General features: G+C 39.2%; 1 protein-coding gene across 3 annotated transcripts in view; it reads left to right on the plus strand.

The window, feature by feature from the left end:
• Srrm1 (Serine-arginine repetitive matrix 1) overlaps positions 1-20,032 on the plus strand; it is a 638,713-nt gene that overhangs the window by 378,786 nt on the left and 239,895 nt on the right. For all 3 annotated transcript variants that reach the window (XM_067135198.2, XM_067135197.2, XM_067135199.2), the window contains one exon: positions 3,667-3,794. In XM_067135198.2, coding sequence (XP_066991299.2) covers positions 3,667-3,794 — 128 coding nt within the window. The remainder of the gene's footprint in view (positions 1-3,666; positions 3,795-20,032) is intronic.

A 20,032-nucleotide genomic window follows, 5' to 3' on the forward strand; every position in this document is an offset into this window, starting at 1 on the left:
AGCTATCCCTGCGTATTTCACAATGGAAACTATTGGCTCTATGTTGTATGAATGAGCAACACAGTCGGTTGGTATACGGTTGGACAGCAGTTACAGATTGTTTAATGTACCTTCAGTTCCTTGTCCTGTTAGATGCCTAAGTAAGGTTCCTCTGTGGTTATTAAGACAACCTGAAATCATCCTCGATCTGCACACCGGCCCAAAAGTGAACACGGACCTCTCCATTTATCGGAGGCTCTTCCTGTACATTGGTAGCGAGTATCCAGGTTCATTAGTATTTACATGGATGGTTCGAGGGCAGAAGCGAAAGTAGGCTATGCATTCATTGTTGCTGATAAGGGGTTTCTTTTTTCTCTATACCAGAAACTTGCAGCTCTGCAGTACTTGCTGTCTAATGAGCATGGACACATTTTGCTGTGTACTGACTCCTTGAACTTCTTTACAATTTATTGATGCATGTTTCCTGCAGCACCCTTTGATACAGCAGATCCAGGACCTGCTGGCCTGGTGTTGGAGAGCTATCAACAGAATCTCATTTTTGTCGTTCCCAAGCCACATAGGTGTAGCGGAAAACTAGTTAGCTGATAGGGCTGCCATGGAGGTGGTCATTTTGCCTCTGTTGCTTTACAAGTTTCCAGCCACTGATATTCGTTCGCAGTTGAGACATGTAATGTCCCATTGGGAGAAGGAGTCGCAGGGCCGCCCCTTGTTAAAATAAGCTGAGAATGCTTAAAGAAGCTACAATGGTATGGAAGACTTCCCTTCGAGTTTCTTGGAGAGAAGCAGTGGTATCATATCTTCGGATCAGCCATGGTATAGCAGTGCACGCATATTACTGAAGCCCTTCTCCCCCTGGTGTGTACTCGCAGCGGTTGTCTGGCTAGTACACATCCTTACGGGATGCCAGTCAGCAACATAGTCTGAAACTTCCAAGTATCATTTCGCTCATTTTACGAGATGACGAGCAGTTGGTAGATCTTGTCATCCATTTTGCGGGATAGTGGCCTATTTTATCTCGTTAAAAAGTGAAGTTTCTATTTATTTTTATTTTGTTAACTGCTTATTTTACTCAGTTAGCTCTGTTTTAGTGTAGCTTTGTTTATTTTTATTGTGTTTTTAAACTTTGAATGAAATACATGATTTCATTTCAAATGCAATGCCTTATTCCATTTTGGTATATTTTAATCTTATTTTTAAAATAATTTTATAAGAATATAATGCATTACAAATTAGATTCACTGATTATTTTAAATTCATTATCATTTTCTTGATCATTTTTAAAAATTCTAGTCATTGAGTAAATATTAATTATTACTGTAATATATTTTCTTTCATCTCGTTCCATTAGGGGCCGATGAGCTAGATGTTAGTCTCCTTTAAACAACAGTCATGATTATCATCATCATCAATCATCATTTAACCTTCGTTGGTTAATTCCAGTGGCTCGGGAGGTGAGTGTTGGTGAGCCATCTTCAGCATTTGAATTCAATCTAGGTAGGCCCCATCCTCCCGGACACACAGGTCGCCTATACGGCGTCAACTTGAAAGACCTGCCTCAGGCCTCTTCGGAGGCTGCTCCCCATTATCATTATTTTTCCATTCATATTATATGAAACACTATATTTCAGGACTGTGCACTTCAGAGATGACTTCAGGATCAAAGGTACTTTCCAACTCGTCAAGAGTATCTTAATCACTCATTTCTGTAATGAGTACGAGTTTCTAATACAACAGGGAGCTTTGGCAGATATGATGTGCCATCATTACAGCAAGCTAAAATATTCCCATTTCAATCTCAGGGATTTGGAATCAGTAGCTCATCATCATGAGGTATAAGTCACCTCGCAGATTCAGGATCTGGATAGACTATTTCTCGTTTAGTTTTTGCTGAGAATCCCTCAGTATAAATGGTGCAAAAGTGATTTGTTGGTTCCAGTCAAATCATGTTTTTAGCAAAAAGTTCTTTCTTGGCATCCAGTCCCCTAATCATATCGAACAAGGTTTACATATAAAATGCTGTGCCCAGCGTTTATCCTGATGAAGTAGGGGTTAGGCAAAATACAGTTAATACATACAATATCTTGTGTTGTGGAGTTATTGGACACGTCTGCCTTTTAAGCGTAAATGAGTTGCATACGTAGCAGAAGTAGTTTGGATGGTAATGCACTTCCAAGGCATAATGAAAAATGTAATCTGAATAAAATAAAGCGTAATTATGCCTTTTGTTTACTTCAGCATTGCTTAAGGATAACTTCCGAAACATGTCATCCCATTGAAGAATTCCACCTCAGTGACAGTCAGTATGTTGAAGGGAAAGTTTTCCTATGAATTTTTTTTGTTAGCGAGTGTTAAAGAAGAATTTGTGGTGTTGTTATGTATTGAATAGAGTGTATAATAAAGGTATTCTGTACACATTATCGAGTTTTTTTAATTGCTGATCATACAGACAGAGCATTATCAAGTGGAGTGGCTGCATGTGGTGTGTTATGGTTATGGAGCCAAGCTTTGCATTTGGGAGATGACTGGCATTGAACTTCAGCATTGGCTGTCCTAAGAATGTTTTTTAGTGGCTTCCCTTTTTGACTTCTAGGCAAATGCTGGGACTGTTCCTATTGTTAGGCCACAGCCAATTCCACCTCCTTAACCAAGTTCATTCACCATTATCCATTTCTTCATCATTAGCTCCTCATCTGAGGTTTACATCATCCATTAAAAACATGCCAGAAGTTTCATCTCACCTTATCATGGATTCCATAGGAAATGAGTCCTAAGTTTTATATATACGTACGAACTAAGCAATGTATTGAAGGGAAACCCGACGCATGCAGTGTGAACACTAAGTCCTGGCCTCCCGCAGGTAGCTTAGAAATGAAGAAAAAGACTATATGTGGTAGAGAAAATATAAAAATGTTGTACTTAGCACTTTGACACCTACTTAATACAAACATAAGCTTTCGTGGTGATTTTTGATTGTTGACCTTATTAATGCTTGTGTTTTTAGTTCTTTTAAATATCTCTATCATAAATGCTTGAGGAATTTTAGCTATTCAAATTATCATATTGATGCATTTCTAGTTTCTCTTGATTGGAATTGAAAATTATGGTGTTAAAACAGCACTGATATGAATAAGAGGATGATATATTTGTAATTTTTGTAAAGTAATAGTTATTTTGTACAGATAACTAACTTACCTTGAGGTTCAGAGTTACTATATAGATAATCTGGGCCTCTTTGATATGAATTTGATAACTGATTTATGTTTTTTTTGTTTTGTTTAGTGGCACTTTGTATATTCCTCTAGAATTAAATTCAAATTTGGACTGATAAATGATATTAAGAAGTCAAAGTTATGGTTGTACCAAGCTGCTATGTTCGTACATTCTTTAAAACTGGAACAATTTACAGCACTTGAGTGGTCATTTTCTCTTCAAACATTTTATTGTTCTCTTCCTTTTATACCAATTAGTAATGTTTTGGAGTCTGATTCTTCCATGAATGGTTGCAGTGATAGGAATTAAAAATTAGAATGTTATGCCATCACAGGATTCATTTAAAACCTGTTTAGTTTAATAGTTTATGTGCCATTAAATTTTGAAATGATTTAATTGTGCCATGAAACTCTTATTATTCTAAATTCTGTTATTCTGTTTTGTTTCGTTTTTTAGGTAAAGAAGAAGACTTCGAAATCCACAAGAAGGAAGATAGTGTCCAAAAGAAGAGACACTATCGTAGCAACAATAAAGATGAGGACTCTTCTGGCAGTGATTCTGAGCCAGACCGTGCTAATAGAAGGGTGAGAACTGTGCTTTAGGGACAGATTGAGGCATAAGTTATATTTAACAACTATGAAGAAATGAGGTTTATCGGCCTAATTCTAAATGCAACATTTGTATTGCATAACAACTTGCAATTAGAGCATTAGGATTATAATGCAGAGATAAAATGGTTCCTACCAAGCTCGATAGCTGCAGTGGCTTAAGTGCGGCCAGTATCCAGTATTCGGTAGATAGTGGGTTTGAACCCCACTGTCGGCAGTCCTGAAGTCGGTTTTCCGTGTTTTTCCATTTTCACACCAGGCAAACCTGGGGCTGAACCTGTGCCACGGCTGCTTTCTTTCCACTCCTAGCCCTTTTGTATCCTATCGTCGCCATAAGACCTATCTGTGTCGGTGCGACATAAAGCAACTTGTATAATATATAAGATTGTTCCGTACATGGTAGTCTACTGCATTTGCTTCCTGTTTGATTGGTGTAGGTTTGATTTTATAATTCGGGAATAGTGAATATAATTACAGCCCTGTGCGGATATACAAAATATTATCCGCACCCGCATCCGTGAGTGGTTATTCACATCCGCGAATATTTTAAATATTTATTACACCAAAGGTATTGAAATGGATAGATCTGTTAACATAATACAATAGATATGATACCTGGCACCCGACTCTCCCATTGGTGTATGAGGGATTTTCTACCGACATATTGATCTTTGTTCCTTCCTTCCATTAACTGAGGGCAAGAGCCAGTTAGGCGTAGGTCAGTTTTGCGGCTTTATGATATCAAGGCTCTTTATATGTCACCATTATCCCGTACCATAAATTCGTGAATATCCACATCCGTGCAGGGCTCTAAATATAATCCATACCAGGGTGAAATATTACCTTTTACAGTTTTATCTTCATCTTGCCACTTGTCTGAATAGTTCCTTGATAGTGTTGAGTAATGGATTTTCTTGTCGAATCTCTTGTGGTAAGAAGCAAAACCATACACACCAAAGTTCCTATAGTCATGGCTTAGATATACCCGATGGGAGTAGATGGGACTCTCTTAAGGTACGCGAGTGAGAGTAAACGGCGGGAGTAGATGGGACTCTCTTAAGGTACGCAAGCGCTGTAAACACTAAGCGTGGTAAACCCCTACTTAACGTTTTTACAGGGACCTGATATTTTTAACCTTAAATGGGGTTTTACGTTAAATCGGTGATTCAGTAGAAACATCTTCCAATAACGGACCATTTATATTGGTATTAACAAATTGTATCGTAATACATTATTTACACAGTGACAGCAATAAAACAAGGATATATCTACACTACACAGTGTACTTTAGTTATGGTTTGTGCTTCATTTTCACAGATTTTTGTCAGTGAATGCAAAACCGCTTTAGTTTAAGGTTATTCTTATGCGTTTTTCCATAAAAGTCAGGTAAGATACCAAACTCACACAAAAACACTTTTAAAAAACAGCAATCGGTTTGTTTAAACTTTTTTGCGGAGGTTTTCCAAGCAGCGGCTTACTCATTGGCACGTATATTGTAATTCCAATAGTTTGAACACGCATGTTCAGTTTCATTCTTAAAAATTGTGATAGCATCACTCCAGAGACTTGTGGCAAACATTTCCATTTTCTTACTTCAAACGGCGTCACCTAACCTACATTTACCATGCACGTATTATGAAAACATATTTTGAGCTCCCTTTAGAGTAATAATATTTTCACTATAAATTTACAGGAGACCAGCCTTTCTGAAACTTAACAAGACGCGAAAGTACATAACCTAACCTCTGAAATTAGTTATGCATACCGTTGTATCTTGAGAAGAAGATATATCACATTCTTATTTTATTTCAGTACATATTATTAAAATGAAGCAATCGTTTACTTCAGTCTTTATTTCTAAGGAGTTAAAAACTGCTGGTATTGCTCTTATTGCAAAAACATATTATCCCGATTTTTTTTACACGTGTCGAAGTTGTTTTGTGTAGCAAGGAATAGATACGGAAGCTGATCGATCACATTCAATATATATAATAACCCTGGAGTGGAGTCATATACTGTATTTGGTAGGGTGTAGGAATATTGATAACGGATAAAAATTAACACGCCCGAGTTGCCCGTAATAACGGATGAATCAGTAAAAGGGTTCTGATTGTAACCAAAGGATATTGCACAGATTAATGTAGGAATTTTTGAAGGTTATAATAACATTGTCATTAAAACGGGGGTTCTCTTCTGCTACAGTGGCCCCGTTCAGACATGCATCTCAGTCAGACATGTCACTTTAGCCCTAAGTGCCAGCGCTCTAAATTCCTCGTCTGCCTTGAATCATCCTTAGCAAGCTTATGACATCTTTTTCATAGGTTCTTAATGTCCCATAACCAAAATGAATAGAAATAAATATTTGAGAATTTTAACACTTTCTTAACGGTAAATGTGGGTTTTTCCCTATTGTGAATCACGTTAAATCGAATATAACCTTGCATTGCTCGTATGGAATTATTCGGGACTGGAAATTTCTTCCGTTAAATGCGGATTTACATTAAATCGAGGTTATGCAAAATCGGGGTTATACTGTAGTTCAGTACATTGTAATATATCTACACAGTGTCAGTACTGGGTGTACTCACTAGGGTAATATGCCATCTTATAAACCCATCTTTACCGGGCGAGTTGGCCGTGCGGTTAGGTGCGCGCAGCTGTAAGCTTGCATCTGGGAGATGCTGTGTTCGAACCCCACTGTCGGCAGCCCTAAAAATGGTTTTCCGTGGTTTCCCATTTTCACACCAGGCAGATGCTGGGGCTTTACCTTAATTAAGGCCATGGCCGCTTCCTTCCCACTCCTAGACCTTTCCTATACCATCGTCGCCATAAGACCTATCTGTGTTGGTGCGATATACAGACATACAGCAACTAGCAAAAAAATAAATCTTTAAAAAACATAGACTTTAGCACTGTTAGCACAGTAAAACCTTGTTAATTCGAAGTCGTTGGGACTAAAAAAATCGGACTTTGAATTAACCACCAATTCGTCATTCAGAAGTGCCAATCCTCGCTGCGTTACAAAATATTCTAAGGCCCGTTACTGCATGCAGTTAACCTTGATTCACTGTTTAAACCTTTCAAATGCCCAAAAAAAAAAAATCCTATTTCCAAAATTCATCCAAGAAAGTGCATTATTTACAGTATTCAAATAATGCACTTGGATAATTCACTGACAAACATAACCTCTTGCAACAAAAGAAAGAAGAAAAAAAGAAGCACGATTCTAAGACAAGGAGAAATCTATGCTGGTTCCCATGTGTAAGTGCTTTATTCATTGGATGACTTTACTGTATGCATTTTAGATTCCCTGTACTTGCACAGAAAGTACCCGATGCCCTTAAAACATCATGGCTAATCGAACTTTCCTATAACGAGGGGAGAAAGTCTCTCGCATCCTTCTGCATGACAACACAATACAGTCACTCTATCCTTGTATGATTTCCCGCCATGGCACTTCTCTCGTACTTCAGGAATGTAAACACTTGCCACGTCACAAAGTATTCTAAGACCCATTAATGCATGCCATCACCTTGATTCACAGTTTAAACCCTTCAAATGCCATGGAAAAAGCTATTTCCGAAATGTATCCAAAAGGTGCATTCACAATGTTCAAATAATGCACGTGGATAAATCACTGACAAACATAACCTCACGCAACGAAAGAAGAAAATCACATGATTCAGGCGAGGTTAAACCATCCTGGTTCCCCTGTGCAAATGCATTTTTTTTTTGGTTATATGAGCCATGTTTTTTCGTCAACTGTCGGCATCGCCAGTGTTCGGAGATTTTGTTTCGCCGCACACTGCCTGCTGCGTGATATTACCAACGTTCCTTAAAACGTTGAATACAAAAGAATTCCGATTTCACTCGAACTTAGCAATTATGAAGCACACTGTAGACACACCGAAGTGTGTGAAAGTGCAGAAAGCTACCCCTGCATGTTCGGGAAGACTCGTTCTATCATGACGTGGATAAATTTTTAATTTAACCCTCCGTCGGGCGCACCTCTGAACGAAACAAAATCAGGCGCAGCCGGCCTGAGAGGCCACCCATATATTTTAACCCCTCCTCTCTACCTAATTGTTTGCTTAGGATCTAATACTTTGCTAGGATCTAAGGAAGGCAAATATACCAAACTAACGGGAAAGAAAGTGTTTATTACATGAAATAAAGCTTAAACTAAAACATCAAAAATTAATCACTTATCACAAAAGAAATGTTAAAATTAGACTAATTAAACATTATAAAAGAAAAGAACTGAAATACAAAGGTGAAATATACTGTCTTCTGACGTGGGACCATCCTTCTTTGCTGCAGATGTGAACAGAACCCTACGATGAATCTTCAGAATCAGCAGCTGAATAACAGGTCTGGCACAGCGGTTTTACGTGGCTTAGACAGATCGGTTCATGACAATTATGACACTCGTAATTTGTCATCCTTCTGAATCCTGTTTCAGCCATGCTTGTACCACACTTGCGTCTTTTGGGAGGTATGGAGGAAGACGTTTCACGTTCTTTTTGGGGCAAAATCCTTTTCAAGCGCAATTGCAGCTGAGTAGGCATTCCACTTGTGTTCAGACTTTGCCGGCCTAGATGTCCAATCACTAGTTGATGAGACAAAGTTTTGAGGAAGATTCTCCTTCTTAGTGCTTCCAGTCCATTTCCAATCGAAATCACTTGGGAATTTATGCCGGCTATGTTCAGAGAGGCAAAGAAAATGACCATCGGCCAGCGTCTTGTGTTCCGGCTCACATTGAAAGTTGCAGACATTTGGTCAGTTGTGTCAACTCCACCTTTGGTTATATTGTAGAATGTAATCCCTTCTGGCTTCTTCTGCACTCCAGTAGATTGATCAATGGCATCAGTTTCACAAAGTGATGAAATGAGAATTACATTTTTCCCTTTCTTTGGTATGTATGAAATCAAAGTGTTACCATTGTTGAATCCGAACAAGCTGCTATATTGATCCCTCCCTCTGACATAGACAAAACTGGGCGGCAACTGCTTTTTATTTTTTCTTACTATCCCAACATATGATAGCTTCTTCTCTTTCAAATCATTTACCAGATCAATGTCTGAAAACCAATTGTCACAGGTTATGTTACGCCCTGTCTCAAAAATAGGCTCAGCCAGTCGTTTGACCACGTCACTTGGCTTATTGCTTACTTTATATGGCCCTTCAGACTGTCTTCCTGCGTAAATTTCCATATTGTAGGTGTAGAACATTCTGGCATCAACAAGGGAAAATATCTTTATACCATACTTGGTGGGTTTAGATCGTATGTATTGTCTGAAACCGCACTTTCCACGAAATCCTGGCAACATCTCATCGATTGTGACATTTTCTCCCGGAATGTAGTTCTTTTGACAGTTGTGAACAAAACAATCAAACAGTTCACGGATTGGGCAAAGTCGATCATATTCTTTCCGTTGTGAACGGCTGGTACGATCGTCAAAACGAATACAACGTATGAGGAACTTGAACCGTTTTATACTCATCACGAGGCCAAATTTTTCAATCCCATGTCCTTCTGTTCCCCATAGTTCCTCCAGACTCTGACGTTTTGCTCTGTAAGCTCCAGCCAGGTACAGTAGACCAATGAATGCCCTAATTTCTATGAGGTCTGTTTCTCTGGCATCTCTATCTCTGGCAAATTTGGCTTTGACTGAGTCAATATATTGGTTGGTATATTTGACAATCAATTCCAAAATATCGGTATTGAACAAACATTCCCAACATTGTAATATGGTTTTACAATTTCTTGCATCTCCTTTTACACCTGGAAGGTGTGTAATGATGTTGTGACGTTGTGCACGACGAACAGCAGCCGGAGATGGCTTTTTGGGCCACTTTGTCTGTCTGTGTCTTCCAAGAAAAAAGGCATCCGGCATGTTCTCTTTTCCTTCGTCTTCCTCACCACTAGTCCCTCCTTCCTGTTCAGTTTCTGAGTCCACTTCACGTTCTTCAACCTCGTCCTCAGAAGCAATGCCGCTTTCTTCACCCAAGTCCTCAACTAAAGCAGGATCATCACTATTTCCTCAAGGAGGATGCTTTGTATTTCCGCAACATCCTTGGGGTTGGAGACATCATACAATTTTTTGGCCATTTCAGCAGGAAATCTGAAACTAAAGATATAAATACTTAAATTAGTTATCGATGTAACGTTATCAGGCGCACTCGGCCTGAGAGGCCAGGTTCAGAATAGCACTTATTTCTAAAGATATTGATGAATTTTCACACAGAACAAGCTTATTTCGAGTAAAATTAACCCTTGCAATAAAAATATACTGAAAAAACTCACCTTCAAAATTATGACGTAATCGGGCGCAGTCGGCCTCACAAGCCGCGGAAGTTACAGGCGAGCCGCATGGAGAGTGGCAGTCAACTGAGGTACGGTGTCTTATACACTGCCACGAGTCAGGAAACTATTCGTTGGGGCGGCCTGCTGGGGAGTGGGGTGGAGAGAGGGCATGCCAAAACGTGTTTTCCTGGCCTCTCAGGCCAGCTGCGCCCGACGGAGGGTTAAATTACTCTGTAACTTACTATTGTTTTAGAATGTAAAGGCATTTTCGAATTAAGTCGGAATTTTGGTAATTTGTACTTCGAATTATGAATTATCCGTATTTCGAATTAAACAATTTAAATAACATACAAAACCGTATCTTGTGTTTCCGGGAACAAGGGCTTCTTCGAATTACGTGGCATTTTGAATTGACCGATTTCGAATGATCGAGGTTCTACTGTAATCCATTTCACACTTCAAAACTTCTCAGTTGTTGGGGCAAATTTTACAACTTTATTACATCATCAAATGCTACAAACAGCTTTTACAAATGCTTTTCATGTTTTATATTTCATAATAAATTGTTGAATCATCGTTGTTGGCTGGTACTCGTATCGGAGTAATCATATTTCTCCTGTGATTCTTCCAGTACTTGGATTTGGAAATGCAGATGCCTTTAATGGCTAAGGAGACAGATCCTGGCATGAAACATACGACCACATTGATTGAACGTTTTAGGTGGTGGAGGTTGGGGTTGAGACTGGTGTTATTTACGCCTGTGATGTTTATCTGCTTCCTGTCTACGATGTTCACACTCAAGTTGTCCAACAACAGCCGTAGTAGTTCTGTGCCAGTGAGTGCAATCTTCTGCAATGATATACTGGAACCTTTCCCACCGTCCCTCATGACTCATGGGACCATGTGACATAAAACCAACCCTTTCGGGTCACGAACACATGGGACCATGCTCCACGGAAGTCGATAGTCAAGGGATCTTTTTGGTCTGTGCCGATTTCTCCTCATTGGGATTGTATACTTAATCCACTCACATGAGAAGTTATCAGCCATACGACTCAGCTAGATCAAAGCTACTCTCCCGTTCCCGAAGTCTGAACACGGACTCCTCAGGGCCGAAGACCGTTCGCGGCATATAGAGGCTATCAAACATAAACTATCTTAAAGGCCTACAATGAACGGAAGAGGATTCTGGATGCATGTTTTTCGGTATAGATAGGCATGAAATGGTTTAGAACAATTTACTATTCACTCGTTGAAATATACAAAATTTACATACACTCTTGATACTTCTTACACAATTGATATAAGCAATCACTTATTTCAGCACCGGAAAAATCCGTACTGCCATTGACATCCGCTGTTACCTCCACATTCCACAGACAAAATCTATGTGAACGGCAACGTTAGCTGTTACTTTCCCTAATCCAATAAATTTTCCTTTTTGACACAGACGTTAATATCCATATCCCTCTCTACCAAAACAGAGAATAACCGAGAGGTTGTTAATATGATCTCACCTTTTCACATACTATCACTTTGAATTGCCTGTGTCCTATATTGCTTACATAACTATTACATTAGTTTGGATGTATGCTACACAAATTGTTTTGTGTATTATCGCGATTGTTTTGTGCGTGCTATCACCCGGTTTGCCATAAACCACTTGAGTACGACATACACAATAAAATGACCCTACCATATTCACAAAAACAAAACAAGCCATGTTCCCCCCAATGCGAGTATTCCATGGGGCTGAATCCCGTATGACACATTAGACTCTATTTACACACAGAAAAATGTCCGCTTTTTGAATGGTCGCTAACTCTAGGAATCATTAAAGTAAATATTAAAACATAATTAATCCGAACATTCTGACCACATCAGAAATCCGTCACCAAAACACGGAGAAGGAAAATAAATAAAAATGGACTCAAGTCTTCCATATAAAATTAAACACAGACTTGAACAACGAATTATCATTTGCAATCACTACCAGTGGACTTTCACGAAGTCTAGATTCAAATCGACATCGATTATAAGTAAACAAAACACTTCCTGGAAAAGAAATATATCAAACACATGTATCAATAAAGACAATGGCTGTAATTAACCCGTTGTAACCCGCTGTCTTGCGAGCTGTTGATCCCTGCTGTGCTCACACGAGGTTTGAACCTGAGACTCTGGTCGTCTCCATCCAGGGTACTGTAATCAAGCCCTAATTAATCTAATCATATATCGAACAGTCATAACAAAAATAAACATCTACATTGCTCTGTGGGTCATGGTCTACGGCGTGGCAATTAAAGAACTTGCTGTCTTTATTCTCAAAAGAAAACAGACTGTTGGTCCGACCAACCTTTCTGCTTGTATCTATTCCTCCCTGTTCCAGATTCTCCCCCTCTCAGCCATAAATTCACGGCTGACACTTGTCCCACGGTCCGGAGACTAAAGACACTATTCAGCCTGCTTCCCGCTAGGATTTTTCTTTCTGTGTCCATCAAATTAATTCATTAGAAAACTGGCACATTTCATTCAATGCTCGGGCCAGCCCACATACCTTCAGTACACGAGAATCATTTCTCAAATTCGACCGTTAATTCACATTTCATTCTCTCATATCTCTGGAGGTCTGGAGTTCGACTCGTATCTTCTCTCCTTCCAAAAGTCCACCATCCGTTAGCCACTGACCACAGCAATACTCCTATTTCTCCGCCTCTGAGGCGAGAGTGTGTACCTATCAGATACTACCCTATTGCTCGAAATCTATCGGTATAAATCATCAGTCAAAATACCTCTGGTAAAATAATAACAACAATAATAATAATAATAATAATAACCCTCTAACCTTTTGCTTGAAATGTATCGGTATCAAAACACTGATCAAGTTACATTAAGAAAATAATAATAATAATAATAATAATAAAAAAATTAATTAAAATTATTAAATCCTGCCAAAACACTAACAGACCTTCTATGTGTAACCTCATTAGTGTAATGGGGGACAGGGGTTCAAACCTCGGCACTCCATTCCTTGAACATCTTCAGGTACAGCCACAACTTATATTATCATGCAACAAACTCTATCTTTACGAACATAGTGCTGATTCTAGCCCAAGCCTTTTCTTTTATACGGGCACTTGTTGATGACTCTGTCACCTCGCTAATCCCTGCGTAACTTAGGCAATTGCTCGGATGAGATCTACATTATTAATCTACATAGCATTCTACTCCTTTTCCCCCCTCAATTCCTTCTCAGCACTAAATAAACAAAATATGATAACATGCAAATATAGCCACTAAAAAGGGGTCCCATATTCTATACACTAACATAGGATCACTCCCTTCCCATATCTAATTAATTAAAACAAAAATGAATAAAAGGATTTCCGACCATTCTGAGGCGGATTTAGCCTATTTACTAATGTTATTTATAACCCTATACTTCATGACTGTTATTTACAAAGGGAAATACTAGCATTGGGATAGAAACATAACTTTGTACTCAACGGTTGATGTCTTCGGCCCCCTCCGAAAGTTCCGGAGGCTTACCCACGTTGGATTACTCCATGGCGCTGGATCCTATAGTCCTGGAGTTCAGAAGTTCCATATCTTGTCTCGCGTAATCCATTTTTGTAGCACACGGATCACTGAAATTAGATTGTAATTTACACAATTTATCGATTTCTTGCTCACGTGTCACCATTCACTCCTATTACTTCCTTGTCTACCCACTGACAGTTGCATGGAGATGACTATTATCGGCTACTTTCAGCTAGTCTATTACACTGTTAAGCCGGGCGTTCCCAGCATCCGCGTGATGCAGAATTTTCTATCCCTATCTTCTGTATGGTTTAATAGTTCAGGAACACTCCTCACTACCTGTTAATCAGTTAATAATCTGACCTGCGCTTTGTTCAGAAACAGCGTGGATTTATACAGTTCTTTGTTCTCCTATAGAAATTCTGCGTACTATCAAGTAGTTGTTGCTATACAAAGCCCTACTTCATATTTCACAAAGTCTTAGTCTACTTTGCAACCGAGATCTAAAGTACATCTCATTACCGTAATCTTCTGTTGCCTATCACAAATTATAATCGAAAAAACTGAAAGATTTCACTCCCGCTTTGTTCACACAGTATACAATGGAGCGGTAATTCGATAGCGAACCGACCGTCGTTTCCCGTCGAAAGCTCCTCAACGAATGCTGAAGCTCCCTGGGAGTGCAGAAAACTTATACTGGCCCTGGCGGTAGGGGCGGTTTAATGAGTTCATCCCCCACTCTTTATTTCAACTGCTCCTGGATAAACCAGCCTGTCGAAATTAGCAATACGCTAGACTGTGTGACTTGGTTATGCACAAGTACGCTATGATATGCGGAGTTGAATATGTTCGGCGGATCTGCAGTAATTAATTTATCAGCTTGGAGGGGAAGTAGAGAGTCCCCGAAGGCATCTGGTTTTTCACTAGGCGTACGTACGCTAACGGAGTTATATAAGTTGTTTACCAACGCCTTTCGCTTGGAGAGTATTTTCTATCAGAACTCCTGACTTTATAATTCCATCAAAATTCAGCACACTGCTCTGACGGGTGCAGTTTTGCTAATCAAGCCTTATTTACGCCAAAAATGCATTAAATTTGGCCCGATCGCTTTGGCATCGCTGTACGCTGGCATTTGTTTTCCAATATGGAGTCGCTAAATAGTGTTCTTCTCCTGCTTCTTCTATGACGTGTGCCTAGTTCGGGGATTCTTTAAGCCACCCGGTGGGCGGGTGAGGCGCCTCTCTGGCGGGCGTCTTATTGCACAACCTGATGATACTCCCAACATCTACACAAAGAGAGCCTGCTGCCTGCTTCCTAACCAAGCATATCACTTGAAATAAATACTAATTGTGCCGATACGGTCACAATACCAACTACTTGGATCAATGTCAATGCTCCTTAATCTTCTTAATCTTCTTAATCTGATCTTCATAGTGCTTCAGAGGGGCACTATCTGGTCTCCTGCCTGTGCTAATTTCACTGTACAGAATTTTTCAAGTCTGCCATCTTCCATGTTCTCGACATATCCAATCCATACGAGTTGGTGACCAGCGATGGTCGCCTCTATACTCTTCATCTTTGCCCTCTCTAGAACTGTTCTTTGGATTGTAGTCATATCATTTGATGTTCATAATATAGCTAAGCTTCTATTGATGGAAATGTTCTAGTTTCTTCATATTACGGTGATATAGAATCCAGTTTTCAAATCTGTAGAGCAGGTTGGAGATGACAACTGCTTAATGCACCATCAATTTTACATGTTCAGTCGAACCTCGATATCTCGAACCTCTATTACTCTAATTTTCAGTATCTCGAAGTAACTTAAATTTCCCGGCCGTTTGGCCTATTCTTTATATGTATTTATTTTACACAGATTTCTCAATTTCTTGAAGCAAACATTGTCTCCCTTGAAGCAAAAAATACTCTGTAACTAGAATTTTGTGAAACATTAATTGTACAATATGGCATTCGTGGTTTGTGAGGAACAGTTAACAAGTAAAGAAAGGTTTACAGTGATGCTGGGAGCTAATATGACGGGATCCGAAAAACTACAACTTCTAGTTATTGGAAAATCGGGGAAGCCTCACTGTTTCTCAGGTATGAATTAATCACCAGTCGCATACAAAAGCAACCCCCAGAGTCGCAGATGACGAGCTCCATTTATTGAATCTCGGCTGCGTGGTATTGACGAGAAGTTTCTTCGTGAAGGGACAAAAGGTAACAAACGGAAGAGCCTAACGGATTTTTACCAAAGGTGTTAACCGAGGTATGTTTCTTGTTTCACTACTATATGTATTGTATCCTGTAATAAGATTTTCTGTCATAAAAAACAATATTCAAATTTTGAAGGATAGTGGTTGTGTTTTTCAGTAGGGTTCCTCTGGATCCAAACAGGAGGCTTCTGACAACCCATTGATCAAGAAGAATATTATATTTGCCTGATTGATATGGAAGACATGGCATATAAATTGCTTGTTTAAAAAAATTAACATCCTAACTTGTTGTAGATCCTTCTCAAAGCGAATAGTAGGGTCTAACACCATTGCTTTTTAACTTTTTATTCTTGTTGAGTCATCATTAGAGATGCAGTGAACTTCTTTGTGCACCTCCCATCCATGTTGCCTCAGGCCTTGAGCAATTGATGTCCTTACCCAAGGGTGACGATTGTTATGCAATAATTTGGTGCTCCTACAGTACCCCAGCACATGTCCAAGCGTGTTGGCCTCGGACCGTTTGGGTAGCAAAAACTTGAGCTGAAAGTTCTGCTGGGAACCGATCTTATTACGGTCAGGTTTCACAACATTTTTATAGCATTTATGTACTCGGATGAAGATAAAGGTGACTTGCGAGACATCCAGGAGTTTGCTTTCAGGTCATAGGTGTACAAAAACTGAAAAATCGATCTCTTATTATGTCTCGCAGATTTCTTCCATGGGTTTTAGAGGGGGACTTTCTATATTGATGTTTTGTTTATGGAGCGCCATGTTCTGCTCATTGGAAAATTTTCACACATTAAGCAGCTGTATGTCCTTAATTGGGAATAAGCGACTACAGGTATTATAGTGCTGAATATTAGCCTTACCTCTGAATTACCTCTGAATTTCTTTGGACTATGTAACATGGATTTTGTTGTATCATCAGGTGGCGTCATTATTTCTTTAAGCAAACTTCTTATAATTCTTATAATTTTACTTACTTCTTTCATAGCTTTGACATGTATTTCGGGTTGTCCTGCTGCTGAACAAACCCTTTTCCAATTAGTTGAGTTCCACATGGTGCTGCATTGCTGATTAGAATGTAATGGTACTGCTACTTCCTAAAGATACCCTCCGCTCTGTCTGTCTCAGTTTCCCACCTTGCTATTACTGAAGCTACCACAAACTGTAATGCTACCATCCCCATGCTGTACAGAGTTACTGTTAGTGTCACCTCCTGGATGACTGCTGCCCGACAACAATTTGACCCAGACTTCTCAAATTTTGACTCTTCAGTCCAGAGCACTTGTTTCCACTGGTCAGTAGTTCAATCCTTGTGTTGTCTGGTTTACTGAAGTCTCTAAGATTTATGTCTGCATGTTGAATAAGGCTTTTTGACAGAGGCACATCCACACAACCCAACATCACATGAATGATAATGGATAGTCGACACTGACACTGGTTGTTCTGTTAATTTCAGCAGCAGATATTCTTCAAGGATATCTAACATGTACTTGATTTTTGTCTTGTCCTTTCTTCAAAGCTAAGTGAATGCCAAAGTCAGAAATCCCTAATTTTGCAGCAATCTGCCAGTTTGACCAACCAACTGTCTAGTAGGTACATGGAGTAGCATGCTTTTCTTTGCTTACATTGGCTTCCTCACCCACATTTCTCCAGTGTCTATCTTTCAGAAATTGAAGCAGTACTGAGGAGAAGTCAGTGTTGGAAAACAGTCTAAACCAACAGACACATTCAAAAAGGAGGGAAAGGAGTTTGTGTTACAGTTAACCCTGCATTGCATGATTTTTTATTTTCTCTTTATTTTAGTTCTAGACATGCATAATCTAATCCAGAGTAAGGGAAAAATAGTTCAAAAATTCTTAAAATGGTTTTGACAGAGTTTTAGCATGAAAACGTACAGGTGACTAATTAGTCCTACCATGCACAGATGACATATTTATTTACAAGGTTCATTTCCCATTTTCAGTTTGCTCACTTGAGATGAAAGTCCTTGAATCAGTTCTTTTTGTTTGTGATACTCCATGCTACATCACACTTTTCACGAAATGTCAGGGTTTTTCCCTTACATGAGGGAAATTTGTACCATTGTAGTGTCTTTGTGAATTGGCCAGTGTTGCACAGGATCTCGACAGACTATTTGTGGAGGGTAAACTGCTGCTGGGGCCTTCTCTCTCTTCTTTATGAGGTCACCTTCTTCAAAACTTGGCCGTCCTCGGTTTGGGATGATTGACAGCCTCACTTGACAAGGGTGAAAGCGCTAAATGTTCCTGGAATGATGGTATTTTGGTTACCCAGCTTGGCAGCAACTCGTCGATACAAAATCCAGGCATTCACAATTGTGACATGTAAGAAATGGTAGAAGAGTTCAATGTACCATTTCCTAGTTCTCATTATGATTCTATAACATGAACGACTTTGTTGCGGCTTTTCTCACTTGTAATGGCAGACCTCTCCTATTTACCATTACAGTGCCTGTAATACGGACCTTTAGTTCAGTAACTCAACGGCAAGGTCATAACTGGTATAGATCCGGTCCGTAAAGACATGAAACCTAGTTTTGTTGGTGGCTTGCAAAACTTCTGTAATGAAATGGATAACTGTCCTGCAAGTGAAGGGTAAATCGGGCCTTACAAGTGATTGTGTGGCAATCGCACATACGTATCCAGTACTCGAGCCTGACAATACATAAATACGGAGTCCCCACTTTATTGGTTTCTGCTTATTGTAACACTTGAACATGACACGATTTTTGAAGCCTACAGAGCTTTCATCAACACTCAGATTCTTTCCTGGAATGAAGTGATCCCTGAATGTCATGTCCAGGTATGACACTACATTCCTGACCTTCAAAAGTATTCAGAAGTCTTTTCAATTTTTCAGAAGGTGCAAGGTAAAAAATGCACTATCAAATAAAAGACGTAGAAAACATAAACATTTTCACAATATTAGTTATGTCCAGTTTCGTATATATGAGGAATGGCAGTTGTTGCATTTAAATCTGTAAACTCCTAATTTTGAAAAAACCACTAGATTTGTTGACCGAGGTAGAGTTATGTAAGAGGTCAGTATTCCTGTTGTTGGTTTTGGAAGATATATTAACATTGTTTTTTTAAATCTGTTGGTAACTTTCAAAACATCTTTGTTAAGTTTTTCAGAACTTTATTTCTATCTTAAAATTGGCCATTAATAAGAACTTCTTCACCTTTGACAGCGCTATATGTATCAACAAGATGGCTTAGCAATGAGCTCACTGGCCTCAGGCATCTTGGCAGAGATCTATCTAGACTTTTTAGAATACACAAAAGTTGATAATAATAATAATAATAATAATAATAATAATAATAATAATAATAATAATAATTTTATCAGTATCCTCTTTTGAGCCAGATATGTTGATACGCTCGTTATTCGAAATGAAAATCCACAGTCTGTTCCCAGTCATTCGACTGGGTCAGGAATGGAATGAATGAAGCCCCAATGTAGCAGAGAGGATAGGAAATGTGCCGGCTGCCGAAGCCTGTCGCAGTCCTCTGGGGCAATGATAAATGACTAACAGATGAAATGAAATGTTAATGGAGAGTGTTGCTGGAATGAAAGATGACAGGAAAAACCGGAGTACCCGAAGAAAAACCTGTCCTGCCTCCGCTTTGTCCAGCACAAATCTCACATGGAGTCACTGGGATTTGAACCACGGTGTGCAGCAGTGAGAGGCCGACGCGCTTCCGCCTGAGCCACGGAGGCTTCTTGATATTATGAATGAAGAAATAAACACCGCAGCTTCTACACTTCTCAACAACATTGACTCTCATAAAAAATTACTCTCGAATCCGAAACTAACAAAGCTGTAAATTTTTTAGATTTAATTATCAACGGACATCCTACCTCTTTATCCTACAAAATGTTTAGAAAATGAACACAAGCAGCAACTAATATCCGACAAGATTCTACGCACCCACAAGCGCATAAACGTGCACCTCACAATAGCTAAATTTTTCACGTCTTTAATATACCAATGTCTAAAAATGATTTAAAAAATAATTGAATGCTATCCATGCTATTGTTAAATCTAACGGCTATAACAATTTCTTCATAGATCGAATAATTAAGAAATTCAAACACCGTCCCATGACCACCATAACAAAAGAAAATAG

Source organism: Anabrus simplex, chromosome 1 (genome assembly GCF_040414725.1).
Source record: "Anabrus simplex isolate iqAnaSimp1 chromosome 1, ASM4041472v1, whole genome shotgun sequence".
Classification (NCBI taxonomy): Eukaryota; Metazoa; Arthropoda; class Insecta; order Orthoptera; family Tettigoniidae; genus Anabrus; species Anabrus simplex.